The 15,823-nt window shown below is 40.7% G+C and overlaps 1 protein-coding gene across 1 annotated transcript in view; it reads left to right on the top strand.

The window, feature by feature from the left end:
- The first annotated feature begins 422 nt into the window (after window positions 1-422).
- Window positions 423-15,823, top strand: part of DNAJC1 (DnaJ heat shock protein family (Hsp40) member C1) — a 191,537-nt gene continuing 176,136 nt past the window's right edge. Inside the window, exon 1 of the mRNA XM_069547412.1 lies at window positions 423-1,026. Coding sequence (XP_069403513.1) covers window positions 802-1,026 — 225 coding nt within the window. The 5' untranslated portion in view covers window positions 423-801. The remainder of the gene's footprint in view (window positions 1,027-15,823) is intronic.

Below are 15,823 nucleotides of genomic sequence, written 5' to 3'. Positions count from 1 at the left end.
CTATTTTGTAGTATTATGCCTGTAAATATTATTTCATTATTAGAAGTATACTTTTTGTCTTGGTTCAAATTTTATCTCTTCTTCACCTCTCTTAAAAGGAAACTTTAGACTGCTCACTAGATTTGCCCCTTTCAAGCCCTGGGTTCAATTCCTCCTGTATTTTTGGGGATGGAATAATGAAATGTATGAAACAGAGGCTGTAATCAAAAATTCAGTTTTCAAATATGCTTTTAGTTTTCAATATCTGGGGGAGGATAAGAAGGTAGCTGTTTCACGGATGCGTGGGACGTTCCAGATAGATGCGCGATGTCTGTAACCGTTCACGTCCCTTAATCTGTGCCAATAGTCGCGGAGAGAAGCGGTTTGCTGAGGCCCAGGTCTGGGGCTCCGGCTACCCTACTTCCGGCCCCGCCTCCTCTCCCGCGGTTGCTAGGAGACGTGATGTCACCGGAAGCGAGGCCTGGGATAGGCTGAGGCGAGGGGAAGCCTCTCCCCCTTTCGGCGAGCTACCTAAACGCCCGGCGCTGGCTCGCCAGCTGTTTGTAGGCCTGGGTAAAGGGTGAGGGTCCGCGGCGGGTAGGGCCGCCCGCGGCTCCGTCCGCGCTCTCACTGGACGAAGCGTCCGCCGTCTTCCGCCGCCCCTGCCTTCTGTCCAGGACCGGGCGCTGGGCGGGAGACTCCGGGGCGGCTGCCCGTGCTTCTGACTGACAAGCAGTGTTCCCACAGTCTGCTCTGCCCGCCACGTCCCCGGGTCTCGGCCGACGGCTCTGCGCGGCGGCTGACCTCTCAGAGCCCGGCGCGATGACAGCGCCCTGCTCCCGGCTGGCCCGGCTTCCTCCGCGCCGCCGGCCGGGACTCGTGCCGTTCCCGCCGCCGAGGCCGCCGCCGCCGCCGCCGCTGCTGCTGCTGCTGCTGCTGCTGGCGGCCGCGGGGCCGGCGCACGGCTGGGAGAGCGGAGACCTGGAGTTATTTGACTTGGTGGAGGAGGTGCAGCTCAACTTCTACCAGTTCCTCGGGGTGCAGCAGGTAAGTGGGGCCGCCCGCTCGCTCGAAGGCTGCATCTCTCGGGCAGAAACGTGCAGGTCGGGGCGGAAAGGAGGGGGTGGGGCGGGCTCTGACCAGGTTTTCTCCGAGGGAGCCCGGCTAGCGGGGCAAGACTTGGTCGTCCTGGGCTCGGCTGCCGTCCTCTGTCCGATTGACCACGGTCTTCTAACCTGCCTCAGAGGGAACGGCCTGCCTTCCCCAGTCCCTCACCGGCCGGGTTCCCTTCTCAAGTTCCGGTCTCCGTGACAGGCTGGACGGTGCCACCAGCCTGGGGTGAGGATCCCTTCTCTTTCCTCTGCCATTCTGGGGGAGATCCTTGCACCCTCCTGTGTTGCAGGAAGGAGGAGTGGTGGGGGTAGATCTTTGACTCTTAAACCCCTTCTCTTCCTGCCTCTCTGATTGTGGAAAGGTAGCCGTGTCTCCCTGTAAATTTTCACCTTCCCACTTACCCTTATCCTTTTAAGAGCCTCCTTTCCTGTCTTTCCGGAAAGGTTGGAATGCCTTTTAGTTGGCGTCTGGGTTGCAGAAGTTTTTCTCGCACTGTACTTTGTAATGTGTGTAGCCTGTTGGATTAGGCATTCATAGCCCCGTTTAGAAATCTGCAGGAGCTTGAAGCCTCTACCGTGTTGTTCGGGAAGTCGGAGAAGGAGCCATCAAGTGCTGGGGCAGTAGAGACACTTGGGGTGCTCCAGGAAGAGGAGCTCAGCCAGTAGCACAGGATCGTTTTCTTTTTCTTTTCGTTTCCTTTCCTTCTTCAGCTCGACTTGAACTTGTCCTTTTTTTTTTTTTTTTTTCTGATTGCTTTCACTCTGGGAGTGCTGAATGACTTACTGAGAGGATGCCATTTCACTGGTTTAACGATTATGCGGTGAAAGAATTTGAGACCTTCTGATCGAGCCCTTCATAAAAATGCTTTGAATAGTAAGGGGGCAAAAAGGTTTTAATGTTTACCCACAACTGTTATTCAGGGCACACTTGCCGTGACCAGAGGTCAAATGTACATTTCGCCCCAACAGGTTATCATAAATGTGTGTGAACTGTTCAGCTTAACACCAAATGGAAATTTACTTTTCAATTAAATATAAATGAATATAAAAATGCTGTTGCTGCGGCACCATGACTTTAACGAGTTTCAATTTTGTAAGAGTTATGAAGTAATTTAAACATTGCACACTTAAAATTCTTACACGCAAACAATTTCGTGTTGTCTGTATTCATTATTTTAATCTGGGCCACTTACTGCTAGTTAGAGACAAAGTGTACCTTATTTCAAAGTAAATAGTGATGCAATATGTGTAAGAATCATTAGTGAAATATAACTCTGAAGACTCTTAAGAACGCCTTTAATACTGAGGATATTTTTTATTAGAATTTACGAAAATTGATTAAATTCTGTAGGTAGAGTCTCACGCTTAACCTATCCAAAGATTTTGAAAGATATTTTCTACTTACTCAAGGAAACCTTTTAAGAGCCCCTTTAAGAGGATATAGAAACGTAGTAGCAGTGGTTTGAATTTTAGATTATGTGATCTAGCTTGCATGTGAAGTCTCTCATAGAATTTTCATTTATAAATTCATGCAGTTAAATTTGCAGTTAATTAGGTAATGTGGACAACCAGAGCATTTAACTATATGGGCAAAGATGGGAAAATAAGCATAGATAATTGAGAAGATTCCATGTGGAGGTAGAAGTTGAGTAGAAGGATCCAGAAAATTGTTTGCATCTGTGTTTCTCTCCCCAATTGTTTTGAAATTGAGAAGAATGCAGAAGAAACTTTATTTTAACTAAGCAAAGAACCTGATTGGAACAGGTTCTTTACATTGACTCCTGATTTTCTTGGAAGACTTTCAGGAGACCAAATATTTGGTAGAGACAAATGCAGCCTGTCTTAGGTCTACAATGTGTAATTTTCAGGCCAGAGACAGCCAATCTCTTTTGACTAGCCAGACATGAGGAACCAGAGCTAAGTAGGTAGGTTACTCAGAAGTGGTGACCAGGCTCTATCCATTTAATCAGTTTGTTCATCATTCATTCAACAGAGATTTAGTTCATGTCTACTAAATTTTTAAGCACTGGGAATTGGCCAATATATAAAATAAAACCCCTGAACTCAAACAAAACTCACATTTTGGTAAGGGGAAACAGTAAACAACCAAACAAGTAAATATAAATGTCAGATGCTCAGAAAAGGCCTCAGAAGGAAGTAAGGGAATGAGCCATGTGGATAAATGCGTTCAAGGAAGGCAACCAGTTAAATGCAGAGCTCTTGGAGCTTGCTTAGTATTTGAGAAATGACATGTTAGCCAGTGTGGCTGGAGCAGGGTACATGGTGAGGACAGCAGTAGGTGAGATTAGAGTCATGGCTGGTCAGGGGACAATCTCCTAGGGCTTCGAACATCATTATAAGGGCTTTGGCTATTATAAGTAACTTGGGGATGGAGTGGGGGTTTGAACAGAAGAGGTACATGATTTGACTTAAATTTCAAGGTGATCACTTCATTGAGTTGAAGATTATATGTATGTTGTTAATTATTGGATAATTGTGTAAAATATAGACTGTTCCTGTGTAGTGCAAAGTGGTCAGATTCTGGATATAATTTGAACATAGAGTTGACAGGATTTTGCTGATAGTTTGCATGTAAGATGGGGGGAGTATTGATAAGTTGAAGATAATTGGAAAGCTTTTTCTGAACCTCAGGAAGTCAATAAATATTTTGTCTAATTGCATTTGTCGCTTTTGGAGATGGAGAATCTGGGAATAGAAGTAGGTATGGTTTTGGGGAAAAATCAGTAATTGAGTTTTGGTCATGCTAAATTTGAGGCGTCTAATAAACTTTCAGGTTGAGGTGGTCTGTAGGCAGTTGGGTATCCAAGTCTGGAGTTGTAAGAAGGATTTGGCCTGTAGTTAATAAATTAAGGAGTCCCTGGCACTTTGTAGGTAAGTTACAGTCACAAAACCAGGTAAGTTCACGAGGGATGTGTGTGCTAAGTTGCTTCAGTTTGTGTCCGACACTGTGCAACCCAATGGACTGTAGCCTGCCAGGTTCCTCTGTCCATGGGATTCTCCAGGCAAGAATACTGGTGCAGGTTGCCATTTCCTTCTCCAGGGGATCTTCCTGACCCAGGGATTGTCTCCTGCATTGCCAGGCAGGTTCTTTGCCACTAGTGTCACCAGGGGAGTGAAGGTAAAAAAAGAGAAAAGAGGGATCTGGGAGCTGGACCATGAGGGGAACCAGCAAAGGAAATGGAGACGGAATAGCCAGTGAAGTCGGAGGCAAACCAAGAAAAGATCGTCTTTTTCTCATTCAGTTGGAGAAAGTATTTTAAAGAGAAGAAAGCGATCAGCTGGGTTAAATGCTGATGTTCAAATAAGCTCAATAAGTTCAAATAAGATGACCTCTAGATGTTGAACTGAACAGCGTGGAGGTCATTAGCTACCTCTGCTAAAGCTGTTTCAGTGGTGTGATGAGATCAGTAGATTAGGTGATTGGGGTAAGGAGAGAAGGAACAGGGCAGAGTTGGAGACAATTGATAGAAAAATCTTTTTGCAATCTCCATACCCTGAACTAAACGCCAGGGATGATTAGAGGCTGAATGTGGTGTTCATTTTATCCTCTTTTCCACCAGTTCTGAAGTAACTTGCTCAGTCACTCCCTAAAATCTATAATTGGAATAATCAGTGCCTTTTAAGAACTTGAACCAAACCATTCACTCACTAATGACCTTGTGAAGTTAGTTGCCTCATTTTTAGGACAAATGGTATTTTCTTTATTTACTTCATAGCAGACACTTAAATATTTACTGAAAGAAAAATATAAACATGGTAACTAAAACTAAACAGTAATTCACTGAATAAGTAATTGCTTGACAGTTTTTATATAATGGGTTATATTTATTAATATATGACTTTTTATTGCTCTCATAAAGCGAAGGAATTCCTTTCAATGTATTCCTAGGTTTCAAGTTGGTTCTAAAAGATTTCACAGGGATTCCAGAAGTTTTTAGTGGAGGGATGTTTGCAGGTGCCGTGCCAGAGGCTCACTGTATTTTAGAATGACTTTAATTGTCCACAAGGCTTTTGTATTTGGGTATTTCATCTTTTTAGAGGATACAGGGTAGAAGATTAGAGGAATGTAGAGGGGAGAAGTGTTTATATCTTTCATTAGTAACTAAAATTCTAGATTCCCAAACGATATTTATATCTCCTTTAACAGCTCCTGCTCCTTGGACACCTGTATTTCTTGTGGGGTCAATGGGAATTCTGCATTTTTTTTTTCATTGTCTTTGGGACCATGACTTTCTTTATACTTTGTATAGGGTTCTAGCCAACAATAAGTACTCCATAGTCATTAAAAAAATCTTTGAATTGAAATTTTAACAGGCTAAGTTATCTTAAATTTTGCAGTGTTTACTTTCTGATTAAATCAGAGTACTTGGTCCCAATCATTACAGATTTCTATTCATAGAACTAGAGAATGTGTCTCTTTCTCTTATAAATTTTTAGGTAACTGCATCCTTACATTCAGATGAATGCTGAAACCTGATTAAAAGAGGAAAACTATTAAGTGACATATGTTTACAGAATGTTGGACTTTAGGTTTTTAATCAGAATTAATCTTAGCTCTTCCAGTCTGTATTTCAGATACACAGATGTGTAAATGCACAAAGTAGCAGCCTGTATTAGGGAGGGACAGTTACATTGTACTTATCCTATATATATCTCCAAGGGGAGCATCTTCCTTAAAGAAACACTGTTGATTTCTTGACCCATCTCTTACATCTTTCCATGGATGAGTGAGTTACCTTGTTGGAGGGTGATGGCCTTTCCTCTGATTGGGGTGTGTCAGTTGTGTCCGGCTCTTTGTGACCCCAATGGACTGTACCCACCAGGCTCCTCTGTCTGTGGAATTCTCCAGGCAAGAATACTGGAGTGGCTAGCCATTCTCTTCTCCAGGGGATCTTCCTGACCCAGAGATTGAACCCGGGTCTCCTGCATTGCAGGCAGATTCTTTACGGTCTGAACCACTAGGGAAGCCCTTTGATTAGGGAGAGCTAACTAATTTCAAAGCTGTTAAGTAATGAGGCTCATTCTCTTCTCTGCCCTAGACCAGTAAGAGAGTTATTATCTGGGCCAGACTTTCTCTTGAGTGTACTGTCTCAACGCCTAGGATGGAGATGGAAGGGCAAAAATTGCTAGCAAGCCTCTTTGGCTCTCGTACACGATCTCAGTTCACCAAAAGCTTTTCATCAGTAAAGGTGCTGTTTGATCTCTATTTGCCTGACCTGTGTGTTCAGCTTTTTGGGTGGGGGAAAAAGTGCAGAGTCATTAAAAGGGACTTCTCAAACCCCGGCACAGTGCTTTTTAGAAATAAAGAGGAAGATTTCTTTCATAATTGAGTGGTGAACCCATACTATATCAGTTCTCTCCAGTGATTCTTGTGTTAGATTCCACTGAGCTTGTGGTGTTAGTTGAATATAGTTCAGTCTGTCTCTAGTGAGTCTGTTCCCTTAGAAATCTGTCATGTAATAATCATTCCCTGATTTTCATTGTAGAGTCCCAAATTATTAATTTGGAGAAAGAGATAATACAAAATCTGGAATGGTAGATAAACTTCTAGTCATTTATATTTCTGATGTAAAGCATATCATGTATAGAGTTAGAGCTGAATAAATATTTGTTTAGTTGTATACATATTTGCCTCAGATTGGACTATTGTGAAATTGGTTTTTCTTATGTACACACTGTTTAGTGGAGATTGCCTGGACATACTTTATGGTGAAAAAGCAAGTTTGTTGGGAAACTCTTGCCACATAGTCTAGAGCTGATTGAACAGAAATCCTCTTTTAGTTGTTTCTTTTTTCTTTTTGTGCTGTTCTTTTCTTAAAAAAAAAAAAGATGTATTATTTTTTAAATCATTTTTGACTGCACTGGGTCTTTGCTGCTGCTCATGGCTTTCTCTAGTTGCCGCAAGCGGGGGCTGCTCTGCGTTGTGCACAGGCTTCTCGTTGCGGAGCATGGGCTCTAGGCACATGGCTTCAGTAATTGTGGCTCATGGATTCTGGAGCACGGGCTCAGTAGTTGTGTTGCATGGGCTTAATTGCTCTGAGGCGTATGGGATCTTTTCATTCCAGTCCCCAAAAAGAGCAATGCCAAAGAATGTTTAAACTGCTGTGCAGTTGCCCTCACTTCACATGCGAGCAAAGTAATGCTCAAAATCCTTCAAGCCAGGCTTCAACAGTATGTGGACCAAGAAATTCCAGATGTACAGGCTGGATTTAGAAAAGGCAGAGGAACCAGAGATCAAATTGCCAACATCTATCAGATCACACAGAGAAGGCAATGGCACCCCACTCCAGTACTCTTGCCTGGAAAATCCTATGAACGAAGGAGCCGGGTAGGCTGCAGTCCATGGGGTCGCTAAAAGTCGGATACGACTGAGCGACTTCCCTTTCACTTTTCACTTTCACGCATTGGAGAAGGAAATGGCAACCCACTCCAGTGTTCTTGCCTGGAGAATCTCGGAGATGGGGGAGCCTGGTGGGCTGCCGCCTATGGGATCGCACTGACTCACTGGAAAAGACCCTGATGCTGGGAAATATTGAAGACAGGAAGAGAAGGGGCAGCAGAGGACGAGATGGTTGGATGGCATTACCAACTCAATGGACTTAGTTTGAGCAAACTCTGGGAGATGGTAAAGGACAGGGAAGCTTGGCGTGGTGCAGTTCAGGGGGTTGCAAAGAGTCGGACATGACTGAGGGACTGAACAACCACCACATGTCGGATCTTCCCAGGCCAGGGATTGAACCCTGTCCCCTATGCTGGCAGGAGGATTATTAAGCACTAGACCACCAAGGAAGTTCTTTCACCTCACCTTTACACTAATTATGATAACAATCCTAGAATAGTTTGTCTTTTATTTAGCCACATCACTCAGCATGTGGGATCTTAGTTCCCTGAACAGGAGTGGAACCCAGGTCTCCTGCCCTAGGAAGCTCAAAATCTTAACCACTGGACTACCAGGGAAGTCCCAGTTTGTCTTTTATTATTCATAGACACACCCTAAGCTGAACGGGGAAATTGGAATTGTCCTTTATTGCAATTATTCATAGAGATAGATTCTAAAATCTTTTCATAAAAGTCACCACCTTACTCAGTGATTGGTGTGATGTGAATTGTAACATCGTATGTTTTATTAATTGTTGGGAATGATACACAGGGGGCTTCCCAGGGGGCTTCCCAGGGGCCTTCCCGGGGGCTTCCCTGGTGGCTCAGAGGATAAAGCATCTGCCTGCAATGCAGGAGACCCGGGTTCGATCCCTGGGTTGGGAGGATCCCCTGAAGAAGGAAATGGCAACCCACTCCAGTATTCTTGCCTGGAGAACCTCATGGACAGAGGAGCCTGGCAGGCTACAGTCCATGGGGTCGCAAAGAGTTGGACACGACTGAGTGACTGCACTTCTTTCTTTTCACTTTATTGCTATTATTCATAGAGAGAGATTCTAAAGTCTTTTCATAAAAGTCACCACCTTACCCAGTGATTGGTGTGATGTGAATTGCAACATCGTATGTTTTATTCATTGTTGGGAATGATACACAGGATGAGATAGAGGTGAGGGTAGATACTTGGCTTGACTGCGGAGAGGAGAACGTCTGTGGCAGTTGTAAGTAACACCAGGTGATAAAGCGCCTAGTCTCGGCTCTATGTTTTCTATCAATGGAGAGGAGAACTTCTGTGGCAGTTGTAAGTAACACCAGGTGATGAAGCGCCTAGTCTCAGCTCTATGTTTTCCATCAATGGAGAGGAGAACTTCTGTGGCAGTTGTAAGTAATGCCAGGTGATGAAGCGCCTAGTCTCGGCTCTATGTTTTCCATCAATGGAGAGGAGAATTTCTGTGGCAGTTGTAAGTAACGCCAGGTGATGAAGCGCCTAGTCCCGGCTCTATGTTTTCCATCAATGGACTACATACTCTGCAGACTGCTGCTCTATGGTCTTTGGAATCTTTTTCTAAGTCAGGCCTTCCTGGGTCTATTTGAACAATGATGACATTAATTAATTTCGCCCAGAATTAAAAACAACTCCAAAGCTTTTCTTGTATAGAGGTGTGCAGAGATGGAAGTAAAGGAGTTGAAGTGGAAAGAGACTTCCGATTGGGTGAAGCAAGACCCCATACCCTTTTATAATGAATCCATAGTCCTTTCTTTATTTTCATCAAAACACCTCCTTGTGAAAGATGGGTCCTACACTAATGGATGTAAAATATGATTATGTTTTAAGTAACATCATAGTATGCCATTTTAAGAGCTAATTTTTTTTAAACTTATTTAGTGAAATTTTTGTGTAATTGGGTCTCTAGGATTTAATTAGAAATTTAATCTAAAATTTGTGTCTCATTCTCCTTAATACTACATTAAATAAGGTTAGGACTCATTCACTTAACATTTCTGATTACCAGCATCCAGCAACTGGAATCTCATATGTAATCAGACATGTTGCAAAAGCAAGGGCATGCTGCAGTCAACATTTCTGTTTAGAGAGAATATATGCACAAAACAATGTGCTTCGTTATCAGGCAGACTCCTGTTTTAGTGCCAGTGAGGCAGTGGGCATAAAGTTATGTGCAGCTACACAGTCAGCTAATGGAATTTCAGTTAAATAGTAAAAGAATCTAAGATCAAGAATTAAATAAAGGACATGTCATGGTATAAGCAGCAGTATTAAAATGGAAAAGAACTAGTACTAAATAATGCCGCTGAGGGCAAACACTAGAATTCTAAAAGGGTGTAATTTTTAAATTTTAGTTAAAAAAAATTCTGGAATACATGCAACTCCTGGTTATAGAAAGCACAAGAATTTTCTACCTGAGACCCCACTGTGACGTGAAGTGAGCAGTTGTCAAAAGGAGTTAAAACCAGAAAAATTTTTGTTATCGTTTATTGGGACCATCTAAACAGACCATAGAAAAATACATGCCTGCTAAGGAGGGTACATACTTTATATTTCTAGCCAATACTGAAGGACTTCATACCATTAAAATGGATCGGGTTAAGAACACTATCCCTTGACCAATTACAAAGAAGCCTCTGACTTTTTGGGAATGAAAAAAGAAAAGCTTATTAGCAGTTATTTTTAGCTCCCAACTTTTAGTTAACAGATACAAGATTAGTCTTTAGGTTCTTTGGCATGAAGTAGTGTTTTGTGTTAATACTGGTGATTAAATTTGATTTAAGGAAGTGACTATATGTATGTATAATGTAGGGTGACTGGAAATTGTTGCTCGTACTTAAGTATGTCATACTGTTCAGATGATTGTCACGCTGGGCAGTTCTACAGTATTTCCACAGAGTTAGTGTGACTTTTTGTAGTTTTTGTGGAAAGCTTCACAGGCTTTCAACAGTGCTGCCACTTCCCAAAACATTGGTGAAACTTATTTTTAATTGCTTTCAAAGCCTGTAACATATTTGGCAGTGTCTTCATTAACAGTGCATCTTTAAGATGAATTTGATTTTTGCCTATGGCTAATAGTTATTTGGAGCCAAACTTGGTGACTAAGTTGGGTTAACAAGCTGGGGTAAGTACCCTTTGGATTGATAAAGAGATCTGAAAATAAATTTCCAGTAAGGCTCATAAACTGTTTTGAGGACTGTTGTCAAAGAATTATTCCAGGGAAGTTTGGAGGGGTATCAACATGAAGTATTGGGTTGACTAAAAAGTTCTCTTGGGTTTTTCTATATGATCTTAAAACCCAAACGAACTTTTTGCCCAACCCAATAAATATGTAGCCTTACAAAGTAGCAGAATGTATTCCAGTAAATGGCTTTTGGAGTACTTATTACTTGGCAGGTAGCAAATTTTTAAAAGAATTCTTACCTATTGGAGAAAAATACATAAATAAAAATTAATTTAATTTTAGAGGTGGGAAAATATTGAGCTTAAACTATTCTAATTATCTGCCTGCTTTTAATATTTAAAATAAGGGTCATAAAAGTACTCATTATATTTATCTAATAATGCTAGTGAAGGCCAGAGTGGCAGAGGAACCAGTATAAATGTTAGGGATAGAGACAGTAAGTGAGAATATCACTGAAGGAGAAAGTAAGACATAGACAGAGAGAGGGAAATGTACATGGGGAAAAAAAACAACACATCAGTACAAATACTCTGATGGAGTAATATCTCCATCTTGTGGCCTTTTTTGTATATTGTTGTTAAAAATGTTGAGGGGTTGTATTTTCACAACTGTAGGCATAAGTAAGAATAAAATATAAATCAGATGAAAACAAAGTATGGGTCAGAGATATTTTGCAGTGTTTTGCGAGGCCCTTTGAGCCCAGGCCTCCTGGTGATGTGCAGTAAGCCGATGTCTTGGGACATTGATGCCCTCCCTGGAGCAGCCTTAAGTTAACTGAGTGTCTTTCAAATGTAATTTTCTTTGAAATGCCATGGTATGGATAAGGTTGGAAGAGCACTGTGAAGGCAGGCAGTTACAGTGTTTTTCTTCTACGGAAAATTTATAAGCCTGTATATATATGTGTATAGATATAAATGTAAAATTGTCCTATGTAATTACTCTCATCGAGATCTTTGCTCTACTAAAGATCGTTGTTTAGCTCTGTAGAACCAAAAGCATTACTTACCATATTGGTGAGAGAATCCAGATTTAAAAGACATCACTGAATTAGTGTCTTTCAGTTACTTGGTTACTTACTCTGGATGGTGGAATGACCATTGAGCATACCCAGTTTGTAGTAACTCAGAGGAATAGTTTAATGATCTGTAACAATCTTCTGTGTGAAGAGGATACACATGTCTTTGGAATGTATAAATACACAAATTCTGAGTAGACTGAAGTAATATTTTGTGACACTAGAAGATAAGGAAGTATTTTACTTACAAATCCTGACTGACACATATTTCAGGTTTTAGACAGATGACATTCATTTTAAAGTCATTGATCTCTTAGAGCACTGTTCAATAGATACATAATACACAAGCCACATATATAACTTAAAATTTTCTAAAAGCCACATTTAAAAAGTAAAAAAGAAACAGGTAAAATTAATCTTAATATATTGTACTTAATTTCATGTATCAAAAATATTTGAACTTGTGTTCACATATTTTTTTAATTATTGAGACATTTTACACTTTGGCTTTTTTACTAAGACATCAAAATTTGGTATATATTTTCACTTTATACTTCTTAGCACACTTCAATTTGGATATTTAATTTTGACTGAAAATACTTAATCTGTATTGAGATTTCATAGAATGTGCAGCTAACAAGTAGATTCATGTACTCAGGCTCTTCCAAACATACTTTAAAAAGCTTTACAGTAACTGAAGCAAATTACATTTAAAAAATTTAAATATAAGTGACTCAAATAAAAAATTTGATTTCTGATTTACACTAACACATTTCAAGTGTTCAAATATGGCTAATGACTACCACATTGGGTATCATAGCCTTAGAGAATGAACGTTTCTGTGTTGTATATATCTACATATTTTTGGATAAAATCACTGATTGCTGTTTCCATTTTGTCAGGGACATCATTTGTAAGTTTTGTTTTTGTGTTTTAACTCATGGTAGTTGTTTTGCCTTGTTTTTAGATTGTTCCAGTTGTGCTAGATATCATCGTCCTATTCTGTCCGACTTACCCATTCTTCTCTTTGTCCTGTAAAGGCTGTTAGTGTAGTCTGTGCTGCTCTTCTCGGGACAGTGGGTTCAGAAGGTCCATGTGTAGGGGCCTGTTTGCTGAGGGTGTTTTCAGTAATCAGCTTCATCCAAATTGGTCATTTGCTTTTGCTGACTTGCCTGTTACATTTTGTAATTTTTTAAAGTATTATTAAGTTAATATGTTAGGTCTTTAATGACACTCTGACCAGGAAATCACCAGTGTTCCTACTTTGTAATTTTAACTTTGAGGTTGCCTGGTCTCCCTAGTTACTCTGAAACTCACCCATCAGATACATTATTAGCTATGAAATATTCAGTACATTCTCTACTGTCATCTATTTTGATTATTATAGTATCTTTCATTAAATAATTTTAAAAGGGATTTCCAGATGCAGTTCTATTTGTGCCATTCTTTTTGCTCTTTATACTATCAATTAGGGATTCCAAAATCATTCATGTCTACTGGCCAGCCCCCTTTGCCACCGCCGCATAGCTCCTAAACATACTGCTTTATTTTGGACTGATTAACTAATTGCTGATCTTTTCCCCTTTTCCTTGGTAATTTCGTAAACAAGTAAGGAAAGGAAGTAGATCATTATATTAGTGGTTCTTATACATGGCTATTATTGTTTTAAATATTCCTAGCATAGGAAAGACGGAGAAGGCAATGGCACCCCACTCCAGTACTCCTGCCTGGGAAATCCCATGGATGGAGGAGCCTGGTAGGCTACAGTCCATGGGGCCGCTAAGAGTCGTGTATGACTGAGCGACTTCACTTTCACTTTTCACTCTCATGGTTTGGAGAAGGAAATGGCAACCCACTCCAGTGTTCTTGCCTGGAGAATCCCAGGGACAGAGGAGCCTGGTGGGCTTCCATCTATGGGGTCGCACAGAGTCAGACACGACTGACGTGACTTAGCAGCAGCAGCATAGGAAAGAAATTGCACTGGAGTCAGAGATACTAAAAACTCTATGCTAAGGGGAAAAACAAAAATTAAAAAACCTATATAAAATCCTGAAGTTAAAAGAGACCTCAATAATATCTAACCTGTTTCCTCATGTAGCAGTCTCTTTCTATAGCTCTCCCAGAAGATGATCATCCATTCTACTTATGGCTAACAATGGTGGGAGGGATTATGAAACAACCTGTTAAGTTTTTGATGAAAGTACTGAACAGAAATTTTATTCTTATGTAAAGCCCAAAATCATAATTCTTACACCCACCTTCAACTTTATTTACTGTCTTTTTTTGGAGTACCCTTGAATACATATATATAGTTCCTCTAAGTTATTTTCTTTAATGCCTTAAAATAAAATGCACAAGAGAAATAATTACCTTTTGATTCTCTCCACAACAGTAGTTATTTTTTAAAAAATGAACAAACCACAGTTCTTTGTATAGCATTTATACTCAATAAAGTTGGCTTTTTGTTTTGATTTTTAAATGCGGGCAAGCTGAGAAGCCTACTTGATTTCATAGTCTTTAGGTATGTATTAAATCTACCCTGGAGAAGACCCGAGCCACTGTTGTTCCAGTTGTCTTGGAACTACACCAAGTGTGATTTGAGGTTACTATAAATAATTCTCTGGGCTCATCAAAGTTAGCAACAGGAAATTTCTGAACGTTGTAAACATAAGATGCTTTCGGGTATGCCTGCTCTGATAATGTGCCCAGAAGTCTCAAAGCGAGACCCGTGCGTACAGTTGTGCAGGTTGTGTGTCTGTGTCAAACCTATCAAGATACAAAGATGTTTTAGACTGAGGTTTTTATGAAGAATGGCACATAGGTAATTAAACTGAAAAGGAAATAATTTCTCTTTCACAATTAAAATGTTATATTTAGGTAGAATTTTAGTTTTCAGGTCTATCCTGAGTGGGTGTTTCTCTCTCCTTTCTATTCACCTATCCTCCCTAGAGGCTCTGTAGTGGCTTTTACTTCTTTGCCTGAGGTACCTAGACAGGCCTCAGGTCTTACATAGGCAGCTTAGGGCTCCCTCCTGAGGCCACTGCAGATCCAGATACCAAGCCTGCAGATTGCTTGGCCTGGTTTCAGCTGTTGTGCAGAAACTATGCTCTCTTAATATCTCAGATACATAATATTTTATGAGCTGTAGCTTCAGGCGGTGGCTTTCTCAACTTTTTACACCTTTTTCCACGAGTGGTGGAGTCCCACTGCATCCCTTGGTTTCCAGCATCATCCTGGCTCTGACCCCAGGCCTTTTGTAGAAGTACTTTCAGTCCTCATTGCTCTGTGGAACAGACTTTCCATTTCTTCTGCCTACGTCACAGGTGTGGAGTCCAGGCTGTTAGCTTAAGCTCTGTTTGTGGCTGCAGGTTTCCATTAGTTTTTGTCTACAGAGATACTTGCCTAGTTTTGATCATGGCTGTAGGGTTTAGGAGGAGGTCCCTCAAGTATTTGCAGTGCTACTTTGACTCCTGAATATTTTTAAAGCTGCACTTCTTTTAAAATTATTACTATTTTTAATGCCATTTTCCTTTTATCTAAGAGCCTTTTACCACTTGTCATAATAGTTAGGCCTATTATTCACAGCAGTATAAGAGCTGTTAGTTAGGCATTAAAAGGAACAGTAAATCATTCAGTTGTGTCCCTCTTTGTTCACTATTCCTAGGCTTGATCCAAGTCTGGGTGCTAAAACAGGCAAGTAACATTTCTAAAATAATCAGATACGACAAGTTTTGAATATGGTAATAAGTAGGTCCATTTCTTCAGAGTGATGTATATGGCCCTGTTACTGGAAATGTTCATAGGAGAGTCCTGAGCTCTGTGTTGAATCTAGTTAGATTCAACTGTGCCAGGTGGGGAAATAGTTATTGAAACTCAGGTACATGTCAGAAAAACCACTTCTGGAGGAAATGAATGGTTCTGAAGATATATATAGGTAATTTTATTTTTGATGATTTAAATATATTCCAATCGCATACCTCTTAAAAAGACTGTCTTTTTCTGGATGTGAATCCTATTATCTTCTCTTGTGGTCTTCAAAATGCACAAAACAAAAAATAGGATAGTGAGGGTTAATCTCACTGAAAACATTTTTGTAACCAACTTGGTGGACAGTACTAAAATCAAAGAGTTTC

Source organism: Ovis canadensis, chromosome 13 (genome assembly GCF_042477335.2).
Source record: "Ovis canadensis isolate MfBH-ARS-UI-01 breed Bighorn chromosome 13, ARS-UI_OviCan_v2, whole genome shotgun sequence".
Lineage (NCBI taxonomy): Eukaryota > Metazoa > Chordata > Mammalia > Artiodactyla > Bovidae > Ovis > Ovis canadensis.
The sequence above is the reverse complement of the archived record's forward strand: the minus strand, read 5'-3'. Positions and strand labels throughout refer to the sequence as shown.